The sequence below is a fragment of the Pleurodeles waltl genome, chromosome 3_1 (genome assembly GCF_031143425.1).
Source record: "Pleurodeles waltl isolate 20211129_DDA chromosome 3_1, aPleWal1.hap1.20221129, whole genome shotgun sequence".
NCBI classification, from domain to species: domain Eukaryota; kingdom Metazoa; phylum Chordata; class Amphibia; order Caudata; family Salamandridae; genus Pleurodeles; species Pleurodeles waltl.
This window is the reverse complement of record NC_090440.1, coordinates 24,378,711-24,396,122: the sequence shown is the minus strand read 5'-3', so window position 1 is coordinate 24,396,122 and position 17,412 is coordinate 24,378,711. Positions and strand designations below refer to the sequence as shown.

The 17,412-nt window shown below is 43.7% G+C and overlaps 1 protein-coding gene across 3 annotated transcripts in view; it reads left to right on the top strand.

Annotated features, from left to right (window-relative positions):
• Nucleotides 1-17,412, top strand: part of CRY2 (cryptochrome circadian regulator 2) — a 377,643-nt gene that overhangs the window by 148,910 nt on the left and 211,321 nt on the right. For all 3 annotated transcript variants that reach the window (XM_069221752.1, XM_069221753.1, XM_069221754.1), the window contains 2 exons: nt 7,524-7,708; nt 9,770-9,858. In XM_069221752.1, the coding sequence (XP_069077853.1) occupies nt 7,524-7,708; nt 9,770-9,858 (274 nt within the window). The remainder of the gene's footprint in view (nt 1-7,523; nt 7,709-9,769; nt 9,859-17,412) is intronic.

Sequence of the window (17,412 nt, the reverse complement as noted above, 5' to 3'; positions counted from 1 at the left end):
TCCTCCACAGTTTTCCACTTATGTGTGGGGGAGTGGTGACATATTTCATGGAAGAGTGAAAAAGAATACCAACAGACAAGTGGGTCTTAAACTTCATTCGCAAAGCATATGTACTCTGCTTCACAGACGCACCACTGTCTGTCCCTGCTCAGTAATTTGCGACAACTCACACGATCCCAAAAAGGAAACATTTATTCTATTGCAGAAAAAAGCCATAGAAGAAGTTCCATTACATCAGAGAAACCAAGGGGTTTATTCCAGATATTTTCTTGTCCAGAATAAAAATCAGAACAATCAATTTTGATCAATACTAGACCTCAGGATCCTCAACAAATTTATAAAAAGAGAAAAATTCAGAATGCTCTCACTGCACCTAATCTTTCCGCACATTAGAAAGAACGATTGGCTTTGTGCAGTAGATATACAAGATGCATACTTTCACATTCCAATCATTCAACATCACAGGTATTTCTGAGATTTGTAGGAGGAACACACCAGTATGCTGTACTTCTGTTTGAACTGAAATCAGCCCCTCGCACCTTTTGCAAATGCATGTCAGTGGTAGCGGTGCTTCTACGAAAAAGAGGTATTTCTTTTTTTTTTTGTGTTTCAATTCTTTATTAATTTTATAAACAGATATAAACATAAATTGTTCATTGACTATAGAAAATGTACAATAAATAGTCAAAAAGACCATGTGCACCAATAAAGACTTTCCATAATCATTCGGTATTAAATAAGAAGAAGAGAAAGAAAATACACAACATACTATTAAGAAACATTTGAGCGATTTACTGTTTCAATATACTTTCCCAGAACATACTAAAAAGAAAAGAAAAAAAGAAATTGGCAACCGTTTAGATTACAAGAAACGTACACAATAGTTTGAGGTATTTCCGTATATCCATAACTCAACGACTAGTTAACAAGAGCAGATTCTCTAACCAAGGCAAAGAAAGACTATGCCACTACTACATCTAACAAAGGTGGGATTACAGGTCCACTCAGAAAAGTCAATCTCCACAACAGTACAACGTCTCTCGTTTTTAGGAGCAATTTTAGACACTCAAAAGGAAAAAGTGTTTCCTGCTGAGGAGAAAGTATTATCAATCCAAACGAAGTGCACAAACATCCTACTGCACAACAGTTTGCAAAGTAGCATCTATTCTAGGATCAATGGCATCTTGCATTGCCATAGTCCCCATTGCGTGCCTGTATATAAGACCTCTCCAGATGTGTCTAGAGGATCAGTGGTTACAAAGGAAGGGCCACTGGGAAGATTGCATTCTCCTAACGAAACATACTTGTCACTCTATCTCTTGGTGGACCAACCCTTTGAATCTTCTGGCAGGAGTCCCCTTTCAGAAAGTAACACCATCCCAATCCATCATAACAGATGCATTACTGACAAGATGGGGTGCTCATCTGAATCATCTAACTGTTTAAGGTCCCTGGACCCAAAAGGAACAATCATATATCACATCAGGTTATTGGAACTAGAAGCTTGACACCAATCTCTCAATGCTTTCATTTCGTCTCTAACATCCTCAGACCTCATGATTCAAATGGACAACACAACTACAATATATTATATAACAAGATCAAGACAATGGTCTCTCCAAGCTCAAACAATGTGACATTGGGCTTTAGCATAAAGCATTTCTATCACAGCGTTTCTCATACCTGGAGCTCAAAATATCAAGACAGATTTTCTCAGTTGACTCAAAAAGAAAATCACAAATGAGTCCTCCACGACAAAGTAGTTGCTTACATCTTCAAAGAATGGGGCACTCCAAAAGTAGATCTGTTTGCCACCTCCCAAAACAAAAAAATGACAAGACTACCCATCCAGTGCACCAGAGCTTCATCCTCTGGGCTGTGCCCTTTTGATAGACTAGTTAACTCCATTTGTGTACGGTTTTCCTCCAGTCTCACTCATTCCAAGGGTATTTCACCACAATGATCTTTATTACTCTGGACTGGCCGAGACAGTGGTACTACACAGATCTCCTACAGTTATCCATAGCCCGCCACATGCGTCTGCTACTCAGACCAGATCTTCTCACCAGATTCAACAGCAAAATTATGCATCCAACAATCCAGTATTTGAATTTGGCAGCATGGCTCCTGAGATCATCCAAAATGGTAATTTAAATTTCCCAGAAGATTACATGAACATCCTAAAAGAAGTTAAATGTCCACCCACAAACCCCTGCTATGCCCCTAAGTGGAAACGTATCTGCATGTGGTGTTGTAACCAGAATTATGACCCTATTACTTGTTACATCTCGCCAAGTCTGGATTGTAATTATCATCTATCAGAGTACACTTGCAGCTATCACTGCGTATCGTAAGTCATCAATGCAACAGTCCTTTTTCAGAATACCAGTAGTCAAAAACTTTCTTGAAGGGCTAAAGAAAACATTTCCACCAGTCAGGTGACCTTCTCCTCCTTGGGAGCTTAACTAGGTATTATGAAAAATGATGGGTCCACCCCTATGAACACACCCATAAAGCAACTTTGCAACACTTGTCATGGAAAGCAGCATTTCTAGTGGCAATCCCTTCTGCTCGTAGAGTTAATGAGTTGCAGGCCCTCTCCTCAATATAATCATGTACAGTTTTCCATCACAATAGGGTGATTCTTCGTACACACCCTTCGTTTCCACCTAAGGTGGTGCAGAGTTTCAGATCAACCAATCTATTACTCTGCCTGCCTTTTTTCCTATCCCTACCTCCCCAGCAGAAAGATGTTTACATTCTCTTGATGTGAAAAGAGTACTACGCTTCTATTTGGATAAGTCCAAATCTGTTAGAAAATCTAACCATGCATTAATTAACTATGGTCCTTTATGGCAAATTTTAGCAACATCGAAACAATCCATAGCTAGATGGATTGTGTTGCATTTCTTTATGCTACCAAATTGCAAGCAAACCATTGCCAGGCAAATCTAAGGCACACTCAACAAGAGGGATAGCTGCAACAACAGCTTGGATTAGACACGTTCCAATTATCCATTACAGACATCTGTAAGGCAGCCACTTGGAGGTTGCTTCACACATTCACAAGATACTATTGTCTAGACACTGACGCTGAAGTTGAGTCTAGATTTGGTCAAGAAAGGCCCTTCTGATCTTTACTTGCGGCCCCCTCGGCCCCCTGTTTAAAAGCAGCACCAGGCTGCTGTTTACTCGACTCAGCACTGCCATTAAAAAGATGTTGAATAAACGAGCAAGCATTTATTTAGGGTGAATTGAAGTTTTAAAAAAAGGAAGAAGCTAGGGTGTCCTGCACAACGTAACATCAGAAACACATTCATTTTTAAAGACATATTTGCAGAAAACTTGTAAAAGCATTATCAAATCTGTTCAAAATTCAAAAAGTGTATTTCAATAACACATAGAACCATTTCACCTTAGTACACCAGACTATATCAGTGAATTGAGAAATATTTTTAAAGTGCTATTTTTCAAACAAGAATCTAGAAATATTCACTCTTGCTCCCCACCCTGACAACAATGCAAAAGGTGAGCTAGGAGGCAAGTCAGTTCTTATGTGCACTCTTTGCGTGGCCTGGGTTTCTATTTTACATGAACATTATAGTTTCAAAAACACAAGAAGGTTTTGTGCAGCACACACCCTGAAGTCATGTATTTTGAGGTTCCCATGTGTGATAATGAACACAAAGCAAGGAGAGTGAAATAAAACATTTGGCTTGGTTCAAGCAATTGGTTAAGTGGAGAAGCAGCGATCATTCCCATGTTTATGGTTTCACATTGTGCAATTCAGACACTAGATGTATACACTTTGCGTCCTCTACCCTCACCTTACTGCGAACCCCTGACCACCACCCTGCTGGCATCAATGCAGCCCTCTGTCACATCACAGACCAAACTTTGTGGCCCTCGTGAGAATGTTTTCTAGTACCCATGCTTTAGAGTGTATCTTACATAGTATAGTCTCTCCACAACTTCACCCAAGATTCTCAACACCGAAGTTAAGGTGACGGGGTGAGGGACCATATCGACCCAGAAGCAGCCAGCACAACTTAAAGTAAAGTTTCAGGATGAGGATGAAGCAGGGCCATCGTGCAGTGCTTTAAATGGAAAAATAGAAGTGCAGGTACTCTGTGATAGAGTACCTGCTTGTTTCCGAGAAGTGCCGGTACTCTCCAATTAAAAGTATTACGTTTATCTTGAGATATGCCGGTACTCTCCCTCTCAAAATAAAAAAGTGCTGGTACTCAGTACCGGAGAGTACCGGCCCATTTAAAGCACTGCCATCGTGGCATTTATGAGTGGCAATATATGGAAGATGGCACTCACTGCACTTACCGTCGTCATGAAGATGAGAACTGCAGGCAGTATAGGCATTCAGATTGTGATCAGGAATATGATCCTTATTAAGATGGCAGTCGTCACCAAGATCCAGTGGCTCATCTAACTGCACACATAACTCTTTACTATTCAGTTATACAAAATTGTGGGTGCTAACCTTGAAATTCTTGTCAGTTTGGAATGTAATTAATTTACAGGAGGGGTGTACATTCCACAAACTGACCACCACAACTGTAGGCAGCACTAAACAAATATTAAGGTAGCACACCAAACATAGTTAATTGGACTGCCAAATAAACTAGTAACAGGACGAGAAAGTACAGTTTTTCTCATTTGTGTTACATTTTTTAGGAATAGTTAACTGCGATTTGTAAAGTGCCATTAGTATGGCGACATAGTGCCCTATCTGTGATTAGTACTTTTTTTCAAACAGTGTTCTATCTCAGAGGAGCAGGACCAACATCAGTTTGGCAAAGTGGTGCTCTGGTCTTTCCTTTCTGATGCTGGTCGTTCATCATTTTACATCACTACGTCTGGGTCCTTCTTTTGCCTAAACTCTGATATGACCCTTGCAGGCCATTGATTCAATGACTTGAAAAAAACGAAAGTCAGAACAGTTTCATTTGATCAAATTGTGTAACATAGTTTCAGCTTGTTTTGGTGTTTTTTCATGGCAGTTTATTCAAATTGCATAATTTTGCTCTAAATTGTATAAGTGATTTTCATAATTGTCAATATTTGGTAAAGCTACTGATAAGTTGAATTCTTGTGCAAAGGCCAAACTAGAGGATTTAGGCCAAACAGTGCATTCAGACAAGAACGAATTAAAAAATGTATTTCTTGTCATTTCTTTATTTTATTTACCAATCTACGTACGTTTGGCATGCTATCTTAATTTGTGTTTGTTCCCACCTTACCATCGTCCAAGTCATATTTGGTTCTCGCCTGGCTTTTGCCATTGCCCTCTAGTTAGTCCATCCAGCGTCCACTATCCATTCTTTATAGGTGGTTAAAAAAACTCTGCTCAGGCGCACCTTTCAAAAGGTGCGCCCAAGACATGCAAGGAAAAAGGGGCCATTTAAGAGTGAATGCGCTGCCGCACGGCAGCTGCAAACTCGTGCTGCCTTCGGGGCCGTGCATTTGAATGAAAAATGGAGCGGCTTTGAAGCAGCCGCTCCGTGTTTCACTGTGCAGGTAGCTACCTCCTGCACTTTTAAGGGGAACTAAAGATCCTCCTGCAGGTGGGTGCAGTGAGTGACGGCATCTGCCTGCAAGGGAATGTCTAGGGGGTCCTCCTGACAGCTTCTTTGCCTCTGTGCCCACATCTATAATATGGCATGGGCGCAGAGCTAAAGGAGTTCCCTCATTTGCATGGGGCTTAGCCCCATGCAAGTGAGGAAACACCCTTTGGTTATAGTGCTGGTACTATATGTGCGCAAGCTATATCTGTATTACAGAAAGGGCTGCACAAGTGCCTGTGGCCCTTTCTGTAATACCAAAGTGCCCCAGGAGCACACAAAGCTGGCGCACATGCCCATTGCAACCCTGCGGCACTTCTTTAATACGGCCCCTGATGTCTAATTCTTTAAAGAAACTTCAATACCTCCCAGTACACAAATGTGATATGTTTAAATGTCTCTGTGTTTGTTTCAAAGCTGCTCATCACTGTAATAGTCCGATATTCATGCAACTCTTCTCTACACCTCTTTGTGCTCTCTGCGCGCTGCTCATTGCTTTGTTACCAAGTTTCCTAGGATCAACAATTCTCCTCAGGGTGACTGAGCTTTCCTTTTCAGGTGGTGTCTTTTTGGGTCTCCTCGCTTAGCTACATGCATTTCAGGACAAAAGAGGCACCTTACTCTACATGCCCATGTCTTTTATCCTGATGGTGGTCCTGAAGGCTTTTTTTGTGAGCATGCAAAACGTAACTTGTGTTGGATACTATTTAATTGAGAAATATGTATAAATGTTATGTACAGTGCATAAATATGGCATACATGCAGGATAAACTGCCCCAAAAATAAATTTCTTGAGCCCAATATAAAAAAGCCCACAGTAATAGTAGCTCTCGACAATGGACTGTCAGACTTGATATTGAGATTACAATAATAGAATATGAACCTGCTACTAATCAGCGTTTCTTCATGCATTCACAAAGGGATCATTAATAATTTCACCTTATGCTCTTTGTTACACTGCACAGTGTGGCAGTACACATTGCACTTGAGGTGCCATTTAATTTCTGAGTGCTTATTACAAATAAGTGAAATCTTTAGGCTGTTGTTTAGTGGTGGGCTGCTTAGATGCCTTCCAAGGGTTAAAGAGCTCTGTTGCTTCACTCTTTTTCATTAGGAAGACTCAAACGCATTAGAGGAGCTGCACTGGCTCCCTGTAAAAAAGAGAGTGGCCTTCAAAGCACCATGCATAGCACATAGACCTCTCTACCACACAGGCCCATAATACCTAATGAGAAAATTCTCTTGGTATTCTCCAAGAAAATGTCTTCGATTGGCAGCATCTAAAACAGTGATGGTACACAAACTTTGCAAAGTCTCCTGAGCAGGCAGAAGCTTTGTCTGTTCCACCTCTCAGCTCTGGAATCAGTTGCCTTGGCACCTTAGATGCCAGCCAAATCTGTTCATTTTCAGAAAACACCCTAAAACTTGGCTCTTTTCACTCCCTCTATAGTTTCCTGTTTTCGGAGTACAATTTTCTCGCAGACGCTAGCACCAAGACGCTTTTGGCATACACCGCGCCTTACAAATATGTAATATCAAATAAACATAAATAAATGCCTGGACGATGGGGTGGAAGGTTGTGGAATACACATCTTTCCTGTGGTTCTATTTGAATCAATAAATGTGCTACTAATGTAACTTTTCCAGCCATGAAATCTAAAATTATTTGTTGTTTGAGCCTCTTCCCAAATCTTTTTACTCCCCAGTGTTTCAGTTGTTAAACTCGTATTTGAAAATGGTTCACAAGGAGACCTTAAATACCTGCTTTCTAGAAGGCATTTAAAACCAAAGGCAAGTCTCATCTCGTTGTCTAATGAAAGGAATTAAGTATTGATTCAAAGGCTGCCTTAATGGTGGAATATTTTGTTTCGATGTATCTGCACATATCTTGTATTTCATTGTTTTCCTTCAGTAACGTAGATTTTGAAATGTGCTTTTTTTTGACAGAATAATCGAACTGAATGGCCACAAGCCCCCTTTGACATACAAGCGATTTCAAGCCATTATTAGTCGAATGGAGCTTCCCAAAAAGCCTATCGGCACTATGACACTGCAACAAATGGAGAAGTGCAAGGCAGAAATCCAGGATAATCATGATGAGCGATATGGGGTGCCATCTTTGGAGGAACTTGGTAAATATGTGGACGAGAGGAGTGTGTGATGGATGTCATTGTAATGATGTGTACCCCGAATCTTCTGAGAATTAGATTGTTTCATGGACATGACATTGGCTGAGTTACCTGCGCCTTTTTCTTTCTTCATATTGTGATATGTTTCTGTAATGTGGTAGGCATTGTCTCTGCTTAACAGAGATGCTCCACTGTTCCAATATTGAACTTAGTAGTACTCCAACATTGGGAGACATCTCAACTGTTGTCCATGAAGTTGAAATGATGCTACTGTAATGTCTGATTTTGCTTCACTTGATACTCGTACAGCACCAGCTTTCTTAACTAGTCCTACAAAGGTTAACTTGTTTTCACAAAGTATCCTTAGTTCCACTTTGGCAGTGTGTCTTAAGGGCCAAGATCTGTAAGGGGGATGGGACGTGTGTGAAGTGCACTTCTCAATTTTCAAAAACAGGATATTCAAAAGATAGAGCTTCAAGGGCCAAAACAAGTTTATAAAAAAAGAAGCAGAGTTAACAAACAATTTATAGAAATAATGATCAAAACTAGCTCAGCAAATTGATTTTCATTAATCCTTAGACAACAGTCCCAACTAGTGAAGTGTTCTTTAAATGGAGCCTTTGGATGAAAAGGTACTGTGTTACCTCGTTTCATTGGTGAACCTGCATTTGATTCAGCATTTATAAAAAGCAAGCCAAACTTTAGCTAGGTAAGAATAAACTCTACTCTCTTCCCTGCACCATAACGTATACAAAAATACATTAGTAACTACTCCTCCATCCTTTCTACAGTTAGCTTACAAGCTCGAATTATAGGTATTGGCACCTTTCAGAGTCTACTGCCTGGCCTCTTAAAATGGGGTAGACCAGGTTTGTGTTACATGAGCTGCACTGAAGAGCAAATAGGATGTCATTTTGTAGTGGTGCACACATCTGTGAGGCTTGGTCAGCAGGTATGCACACACCAGAACTGAAGAGGTAAGGTATCCAAAGAAAGCAAATAATTATAGTATCAATGAAAGGCAGGTGAGATTCTCTTGTTGGGGATTTCCATTTATGATCATAAGCACTGAATAGTCCCGCCCACATGCTGGGACCCCGGAGCACTTTTTCACAATATATCTTCTTAATTGAAGATATTCTCTTTTCTTCAGGAAGGCCTGCAGAGTCACTTAGGCGACAAAATTATTATGAAGCCTATAGGAACAGACTACAATGGCCAAATTATTCCTCTTGAATTTTAAAAAGGGGCCAGAAGATTATATATGTAGATAATTCGATGGTGTTTTGTTGAAAACCGCATAAATGTCTTTCTCAAACCCTTTTTTGGTAAAGCAGAGCGATTAAGTAACCTAGGGCAGTGTAGCACCACAGATTGCCATTATGAGAGTGAAAATAGAGGGTGTGCCTTTAAGAAACCACAGACCACCAGCATCCTTTCATGCTGAGCAGGTGGCAGTTACTTCCGTTTATTTTTAGGTGATGTGTGTGTGTGTGTGTTGACACATCAGTGTACTGGTGAACTCTGTCCGATCCACTGGGGAGGAGGAAGGGTTGCTTATGACTATAATGGAAATTCCCCTACAAGAGAACTGGAGTAACAGGTAAAAATCTATTCCTTCTCTCGGAGGGGACTTACATTTCTAGTCATACGTGTTGAATAGAGTAGGAAACCCATCCCTACTTAAGGACAGTTGTAAGAAGGAAAATGTACTCCGAGGATGCAGAGAAGAAAGAAAGAAAGAATGCAGTGTATCGATGTCAGATTTGCAAAAAATATTTTGCCTTCTGTTGCTGGATCCTAGTCCAAACCCATATTACTTTTTGTCTTTATTTTATTGGTGTGTTTGCACACTGCCCTCCCCAGAATTATCAGTCAAATTTGAATTGATTTTTATTCCTACAGTACTAAGTTTTCTTCAGCTCATGTGCTGTGGTGCTTGGGTTGGAGGTCAAGTGTTAATTTTGCCTATTTTATTGACATCAAAGATGTACATATTTATTGTCACACATTTATTTGTGTGTGTTTTAATGATTGTCTTGATGCTTGTCCTTCACATTGCAGGGTTTCAGACCGATGGTCTGGGTGCTGCTGTGTGGCAGGGAGGGGAAACTGAGGCCCTTTCTCGACTGGATAAGCACTTAGAAAGAAAGGTAATACAATGATAACACTGGCATACAAATTGACTCAATAGTAATCTATCAATTCAAGTGACCAAATATGTACCAACAGTTCTGCAATATTGGCTTTTTAGTTTAGTACCCTGCCCCCACCCCGAGTCCTGATTCTGCATTTATCAGAGCTCACTTTTTTAACTTGTGTGTACCACTTTATTAATGGAGAAATGTCACAGAATCCAGGAGTTTTCGTATGCAGCAATTTACATTCATTTCAAATGGACTGCCAGTTTTAACCCACAGTGCTGCTGATTGACTTCCTGTCTGTGTCCAAGACTAAGACAAGCTGTGAGGGCCCATATGTGAATGGGGTCCTGACTTAAGGAATTCTATCACCTACGAGGCTTTGTATGTTGTTAAATCATCATGCAGCAAGCTATCTTTAATAATATTATTTTGTCTTTCCATTACCTAATACGTATAGAGAAAGAATAAAAACACCACCTACGACATTGACCTAGTCCACGAGCATTCTTGAGTTGCTCAGTATTAGAAAAGCCTTTCATATAATTTATTATTTTTTCCATTTTTGAATCTGTATCATATGTTTCTGATGGATACAACTACCTGTGGATTCCTCACCTAAAGAATTTTCCCCCATGCTCCAGCATCCGCCGGAAATTTTTCTTCTAGCTCTGCACGTCGACGATGATGTCACAATTGCCCAACTCCTACGTGACGCCGTATGACGTCATCCAGGCAATAAGAGGTCCTTGTTGGCGTGCAGACGTCAGTTCCCTTTTTTCCGTGCGTTCTAGCACTCTTAATAAATTTCAACAGTAGTAGAAAGTTTTCTTCTATGAGCTAAATTTTGAATTAGGTGTCTGTTTTAACGTAAAACAGTAACAAAATTGTGAAGGGAGAATGTAATTTTTTATATAGAACACATAGATGGTAATTCATTAATTGTATGCTAATGAACTGTATTTTTTTTATTATAGCCTTTGCAATTTTTGAATTTGCAAAATGTGCTCATCTGCACTGGTGCAGTTTGCGAAATAAAACTATAAATCTGGGCCAGAATATCTAAATGCATATTTGGTTCCTGGAACACTTTTATGTCTGAGGGAAATAACACTTTCAGATACTAAAAACAGCACATGCAATGGCAAAATTACCTCTTTTCTATTTAATATTTTTCCTGTTTTATTTTTTAATAAAACAAAATACAAAGCTAAACCCACTAGTAATGTAAAAATGGGTTTAAGTAGATAGAAAACAGCACCGTTACTCAAACTTCTTTGTATTTGCTATCCTTTAAGAGAAAGAACTTTAAAGGCAATTCTTTCCCCTGTCACTCGGCCTCTCACAGAAGAAAAACTGCATTGTCAATTTACAGGAGGTCCACAATCCCAGCATGCAGCACAGTTCCAATTAGTTCACCGACCATTTCTCAAAGGGAAGGATATTTGAACGCACAGAGTCTCTTTTTCAAGCATGTTTTTCCGTCAAAGGAAACTCGTGGATGAAAAAAACACAAAATAGTCATTATTCCAGTATTGGAACTTTCATAGATTCACATGCTTGAATCCTTCCCCGTCGTCGAGATGGGAGCCCCTGGTATATCAGAACAGCTATACATACAGGCTACTGCAAAGAAAAAAGGCCTAAGGCCTTCACTTTAGTAGCCTATCCTCATCATTACGAGCAAAAGGACCGAAACAAGGCCCAGCCTCCCTCTAGAACCCTCCTGAGAGGAACACCCTTCCCTCAGATTTTCTACTGCACGTCGTGCTAGGGAGTCTCCATGAGCTCTGCTCAGTCAACACTCAGAGAAGTTCATTTTTGCTGTTTTCTTCAGAAAAAGGATTTTCTACAGCAAGTAAGGTGTCTTCTTCTTACCTTGCTAAAGAGAACTCTATTTTGGAAAGAATTCACCATGTCAGATAAAGATAAAAAAAGCCTTTTCAGAGCCTGTAAGACCTGTGGGAAGAAGAGGCTTCACTCTGAGGACCCACACAGAGACTGTATTTACTGCCTCTACCCTGACCATGTGGCCAAAGACTGCAAGGTTTGCAGGACCTTTTCTAACAAAACCCTCAAAGGCAGGGAGGGTAGACTGCTAATTTGGCTCCAGAAGTTGAAGTCCAGATCTAATCCAGTGTCTGGCTCTGACAGTGAGGAATCTACAACTTCCTCCAGAAAGCTACAGAAAAGAGGCAGGTCCTCTCAACCTCACTCAGAAGATCTTCCTAGAAAGGCTCACAGAAATCAAAAAGGGTGTCCTCTAAACCTGAAAGTCCTTCCAGTTCTCCTCACAGGAGTTCTGCTTCCTCTAAAAGGCACTCAAAATAGACTTCTTCCTAGCTTCTGCACGTCGACGGGGACGTCACAGTTGCCCACGTGACGCCGTCTGACGTCATACAGGCAATAAGAGGTCCTCGCCGACGTGCCAACGTCAGTTCCCTTTTTTTCCGTGCCATTCGAAACGGTTATCTTCGAGGGAGCTACTGTTGCTGTTCGACAGTTACAGTGTGTTTTTTTTATATAATTTTTCTTTGGGATATTATAATGTCGCAAAGAAATCATGATTTAAGCCCTGCCGTTGGTGTGGGGGCAAAATGTCAGTAAAAGACCCACATTCTGACTGCTTGTGGTGTCTTAGTTCCGACCATGATGTTGATAAGTGCAATTCTTGTCAACATATGAATCCTAAGGCCCTGAAAGAGCGTGAGGCCAAGCTTTTTCTGGCGAAGTCGAAAAAGAAGGAGAAGAGACATCACCGAAAGTTCTCGTCACCGAAGTCTCATCGGCATCATCGGGACTCCCGGCGTCGTCGAGAATCACGGCGCCGGTCGAGTAGGGAGAGGTCTCGGTCGAGGTCACCATCATCTCGATGTCGGAAGACTTGGGAAGTCAGTCCCACTGTCACTCCCCAGCCGTCGACGCCGTTGCCTTCTCCAGCTTCACCGACTTCGCCCGTGTCATCCGGCCAACCACCTTCAGTGTTTGAGGTTCCGCAGCCTCAGATGTTTTCTCCGTCTTTGCAGACGTCGAGGTCGGTGTCGCATTCGAACCAGGCACCCCAGTACACGGCTTTCCCAGGCCCCTGGAGCTGATAAAACCGCATTCTTAAATGCAATGTTTTCCATCTTCCAACAGATGGCTCCAGGTGGTGGACCGGCTGGTCCTTCGAGCCCTTTGGCTTTCAACATGGGTGCTCCGGCTCCGCTTCGACCAGCACCCTTCATGCCCTTTTTCCCCCTGGGGAACGTGGGCTCGGCGCCGGTATCGGCTCCGGTGGCTTCGGCTCCTGAGACTTCGGCTCCGACAGCTTCGGCTCCGGCGGCTTCGATGTTTCAGCCAGTGATGCCGTCTCGACCTCCTACGACTCCGAGGCAGTCTTCACTCCATCCGGTTCCTCGTTCGGCGCTGAAGAGGCCTTTGGCGCCTGTAGACCCGGTGTCGGATGGATCTGAGGATCAGCGTCGTTCTTCGATGTCCGCTGACGCCATGTCGACGCCGAGAATAGAGGAGAGGCTGCACTCGAGGAGGCTTGCTCTTCGCCTCCTTGAAGAGCAGGAGTACCAGAGACAAAACCTGGAGGAAGGAGAGATTGAGGACTCTCATGAGGGTCTCCATGGACTGGACACTGCTAGTGGCCTAGATACCTCCCCCGAATGGGACTTGTCATCTCCTGGGGAGTACACAGAGGAGGCGGCCACTTTTCATTCTGTTATCAGGAAGGCAGCTGGCTTCGTGGATCTCCCTTTGCCGGTGACTGAAGCCAAACAGAATTTGTTGACAGAGGTGTTGCACCCTGCCTCTGCATCGGCAGAACCACTTTTACCATTCAATGAAGCGCTACTGGACCCCATAATGGAAGTCTGGAAGAAGCCGGTGTCTTCTTCAGCTGTCAATAGATCTGTGGCTAGGAGGTATCGGGTTGCACTGGCTGACCCAGGTTTTCTTTCCAGGCATCCAACACCTGAAAGCTTGGTGGTCCAGGCTTCCTGCTCGGCAAGGTCTGCTCCTGGGTCTTTTCCTGCTGTACCCTCGGATAGAGACTCCAAGAAGATGGACATGGCTTCCAAAAAGGTGTTCTCATCATGTAGCATGGCATTGAAGTCCACCAATGCTACATGTATTTTAGGAAGGTACATTTATGCCCTGATGGATGAGATTACATCAACGCATACGGAGGTTCCTCAGGGACTATTAAGCCTGGTATCGGACGCTCAAGCAGCTGCAACTCAGGTTATCCAATCTGGGTTGGATACAACTGACTCGGTTGCTAGGGCAATGGGCACTGCTGTAGTTACGAGGAGGCAGGCTTGGCTTCGTAACCCAGGATTTTCCTCTGATGTGCAGTCGACCCTACTGGACCTTCCTTTTGATGGGGACAAGCTCTTTGGGGCCAAGGCGGATTCGGCCTTAGAAAGGTTCAAAGAGACCAGGGCCACGGCCAAGTCGCGGGGCTTGCAAGCCACTTCTTCTACTTCCTCCAGATTTTTTAGTAGGTTTCGAGGATTTGGTCGTGGTTCCTCCTCCTCCTCCTTTCGAGGGAAATTCCAGCAACCCACCTCTGCTCTCTCCTATAGATCTTTCAGAGGGAGGGGTAGGGTCCGTACCAGGGGAGCCACTCAGCAGCACTCTGCCTCTTCCTCTATCTCTGGAGGGGTGCAGCAGGGGAAGCAGCCTTAGGCTTCCACCAATTCCCACTCACTCCACTCCTGTAGGGGGGAGGTTACTGAATTTTCTCCACAAGTGGGAGGTCATCACATCAGACTCCTGGATTACCAGCATTGTGAGAAAAGGCTACACCCTTCCCTTTCTGGAGTTTCCGCCCCCCATCCCGCCCCGCCCATCTTATTGTTCAGAAGAACACCTCCTGTTGTTAGAACAGGAGGTTCAAGTCCTCCTTTCAAAGGGCGCGGTGGAGTTGGTTCCAGAGCAGGAAAGGGGTCAAGGTTGTTACTCGAGGTACTTCCTGATTTCCAAGAAGGATGGTCGGTTGAGACCAATCCTGGACCTAAGGATCTTGAATTGGTTCCTCAAACAGGAAAAGTTCAAGATGCTGACCCTAGCTCAGTTGCTTTTGGCGTTGAACAATGGAGATTGGATGGTGTCTGCCGACTTGCAGGATGCTTACTTTCATATCCCGATACTCAAGTCGCACAGGAAGTATCTCCGGTTTGTGGTGGGGTCGCGGCACTATCAGTTTGCGGTCTTTCCGTTTGGTCTTACTTCAGCACCTCGAGTCTTCACGAAGGTGATGTTGGTGGTTGCGGCAGAGCTCAGAAGGAAGGGGATAGCAGTATTTCCTTATCTAGACGACTGGTTGATCAAAGCCAGGTCTTCGGAGCTCGTGTTGCATCACCTGCAGTCGACAACCCAGTTGTTGTTCAACCTGGGCTTTTCTGTGAACGTGCCCAAATCTCACCTAGAGCCCTCTCAGCGCCTCCTGTTCATAGGGGCAGTACTGGATACAACATTGAATCGAGCCTTTCCTCCGCCTCAGCGGATTCAGGACATTCAGGCGTTGGTTCCAATGTTTCAAAGTGGAGCGGTCATTCCAGTCCTCAAGGTCCTACGTCTGCTCGGTCTGTTTGCCTCCTGCATACTGTTGGTCACGCATGCTCGCTGGCACATGAGGGCTCTTCAGTGGTGTCTCCGAAGGCAGTGGTCTCAACACGAAGGAGATCTCGAAGGTTCGGTAAAGATCTCCAGAGATGCTGCCACGGATTTGAAGTGGTGGATTGCGGGCGACAATCTTTCCCGAGGAAGGCCGTTCTCGCAACCTCCACCAGTGACCACAGTAATAACGGATGCTTCCACTCTAGGGTGGGGAGCTCATCTAGGGGACCTGGAGATCAAAGGGCTTTTGTCTCCAGTGGAACAGATGTTTCATATCAATCTGTTGGAGTTACGGGCTGTACGTCTGGCTCTCAAGGCCTTCCTCCCATCCCTTTGCGGTCAGTCGGTTCAGGTCCTGACGGACAATACTACTGCGATGTGGTATATAAACAAACAGGGAGGGGTAGGGTCGTACCTTCTCTGCAGAGAAGCTCTTCGGCTATGGTCCTGGGCAAAGGACCATCAGATTTCCTTGGTGGCAAATCATCTGGCCAGAGTCTTGAACGTACATGCGGACAGTCTCAGTCGCCATTTCTCGGCCGACCACGAGTGGTGTCTCCATCCAGATCAAGTCCTTCTAATCTTCCAGATGTGGGGGTTTCCTCGGATAGATCTGTTTGCCACCCGGGAGAACTCGCACTGCCTGTTATTCTGCAGCCTCCAGTATCCGGTACAAGGAGCGTTGGGGGACGCGTTTCAGATGACCTGGTGCGACCAGTTGCTTTACACGTTTCCCCCCATACCCTTGATTCCTCGAGTATTGAGGAAAATACGCCAAGACCGGGCCCAAGTCATCTTAATAGCTCCGGATTGGCCAAGGAGGGTGTGGTACTCCGACCTTCTCCAACTCTCGCTGTGCCCTCCGCTCCGTCTACCTCTCAGGGCAGACCTCCTCTCGCAGTCGCAGGGGCAGGTTTTACACCCCCACCTCCAGAGCCTGCACCTTCATGCCTGGAGATTGAACGGGGCAACCTGAGTTCCTTTTCTCTCCCGCCTGATGTAGTGGATGTTATCTTAGCGGCCAGGCGACACTCCACTAAATCTATGTACGCTAATAGGTGGTCTAAATTTGTGGTTTGGTGTGGAGAGAGGCAGATTGATCCCTTACGTGCTCATTTGTCAGATGTTTTATCTTTTGCTTTGTCTTTAGCACAGAGGGGTTGTGCAGTAGCTACTGTTAAGGGTTACTTGTCTGCCCTGTCAGCCTTTATTTGTCTTCCAGACCAGCCTTCTTTGTTTAAATCCCCAATAGTACTTAGATTCTTGAAGGGCCTTATGAATAAATTCCCTCCAACTCCTTTCGTTATGCCTTAATGGGATTTGACCTTGGTTCTAACTTTCCTTATGGGGTCCCCTTTTGAGCCTATGCATTCTTGCCCCATAAGATTATTGGTTCTTAAAACGGTTTTCCTGCTTGCAATTACCTCTGCAAGGAGAGTGAGTGAGTTGCAAGCTCTATCTGTAAAACCCCCTTATACATCTTTTTATGGGGATAAGGTGGTGTTGAAGACCAAGGTTGCTTTCCTTCCGAAGGTTGTTTCACCCTTTCATTTGGCCGAGACAATTACTCTATCCACGTTTTATCCGTTCAAAGGAAGAAGAGAGACTCCACCGCTTAGACCCAAGGAGGGTGCTAAGCTTTTATATAGACAGAACAAAGGATTTCAGGCTGGAGGATCAGCTCTTCATCGAATACGTGGGAAAGAGGAGAGGAAAGGCAGTCCACAAGAGAACACTCTCCAGGTGGGTTGTTCTTTGCATTAAAATGTGTTACTCTTTAACAAAGAAAGAACCCCCTGATGGTATAAGAGCTCATTCCACCGGAGCTAAGTCGGCCTCTTCGGCCTTGGCTAGGGGTGTTCCTGTGATTGACATCTGCAAGGCCGCAACTTGGTCATCCCTTCACACTTTTGCGAAGCATTACTGCTTGGACTCTGAGGTCAGAAGGGATGG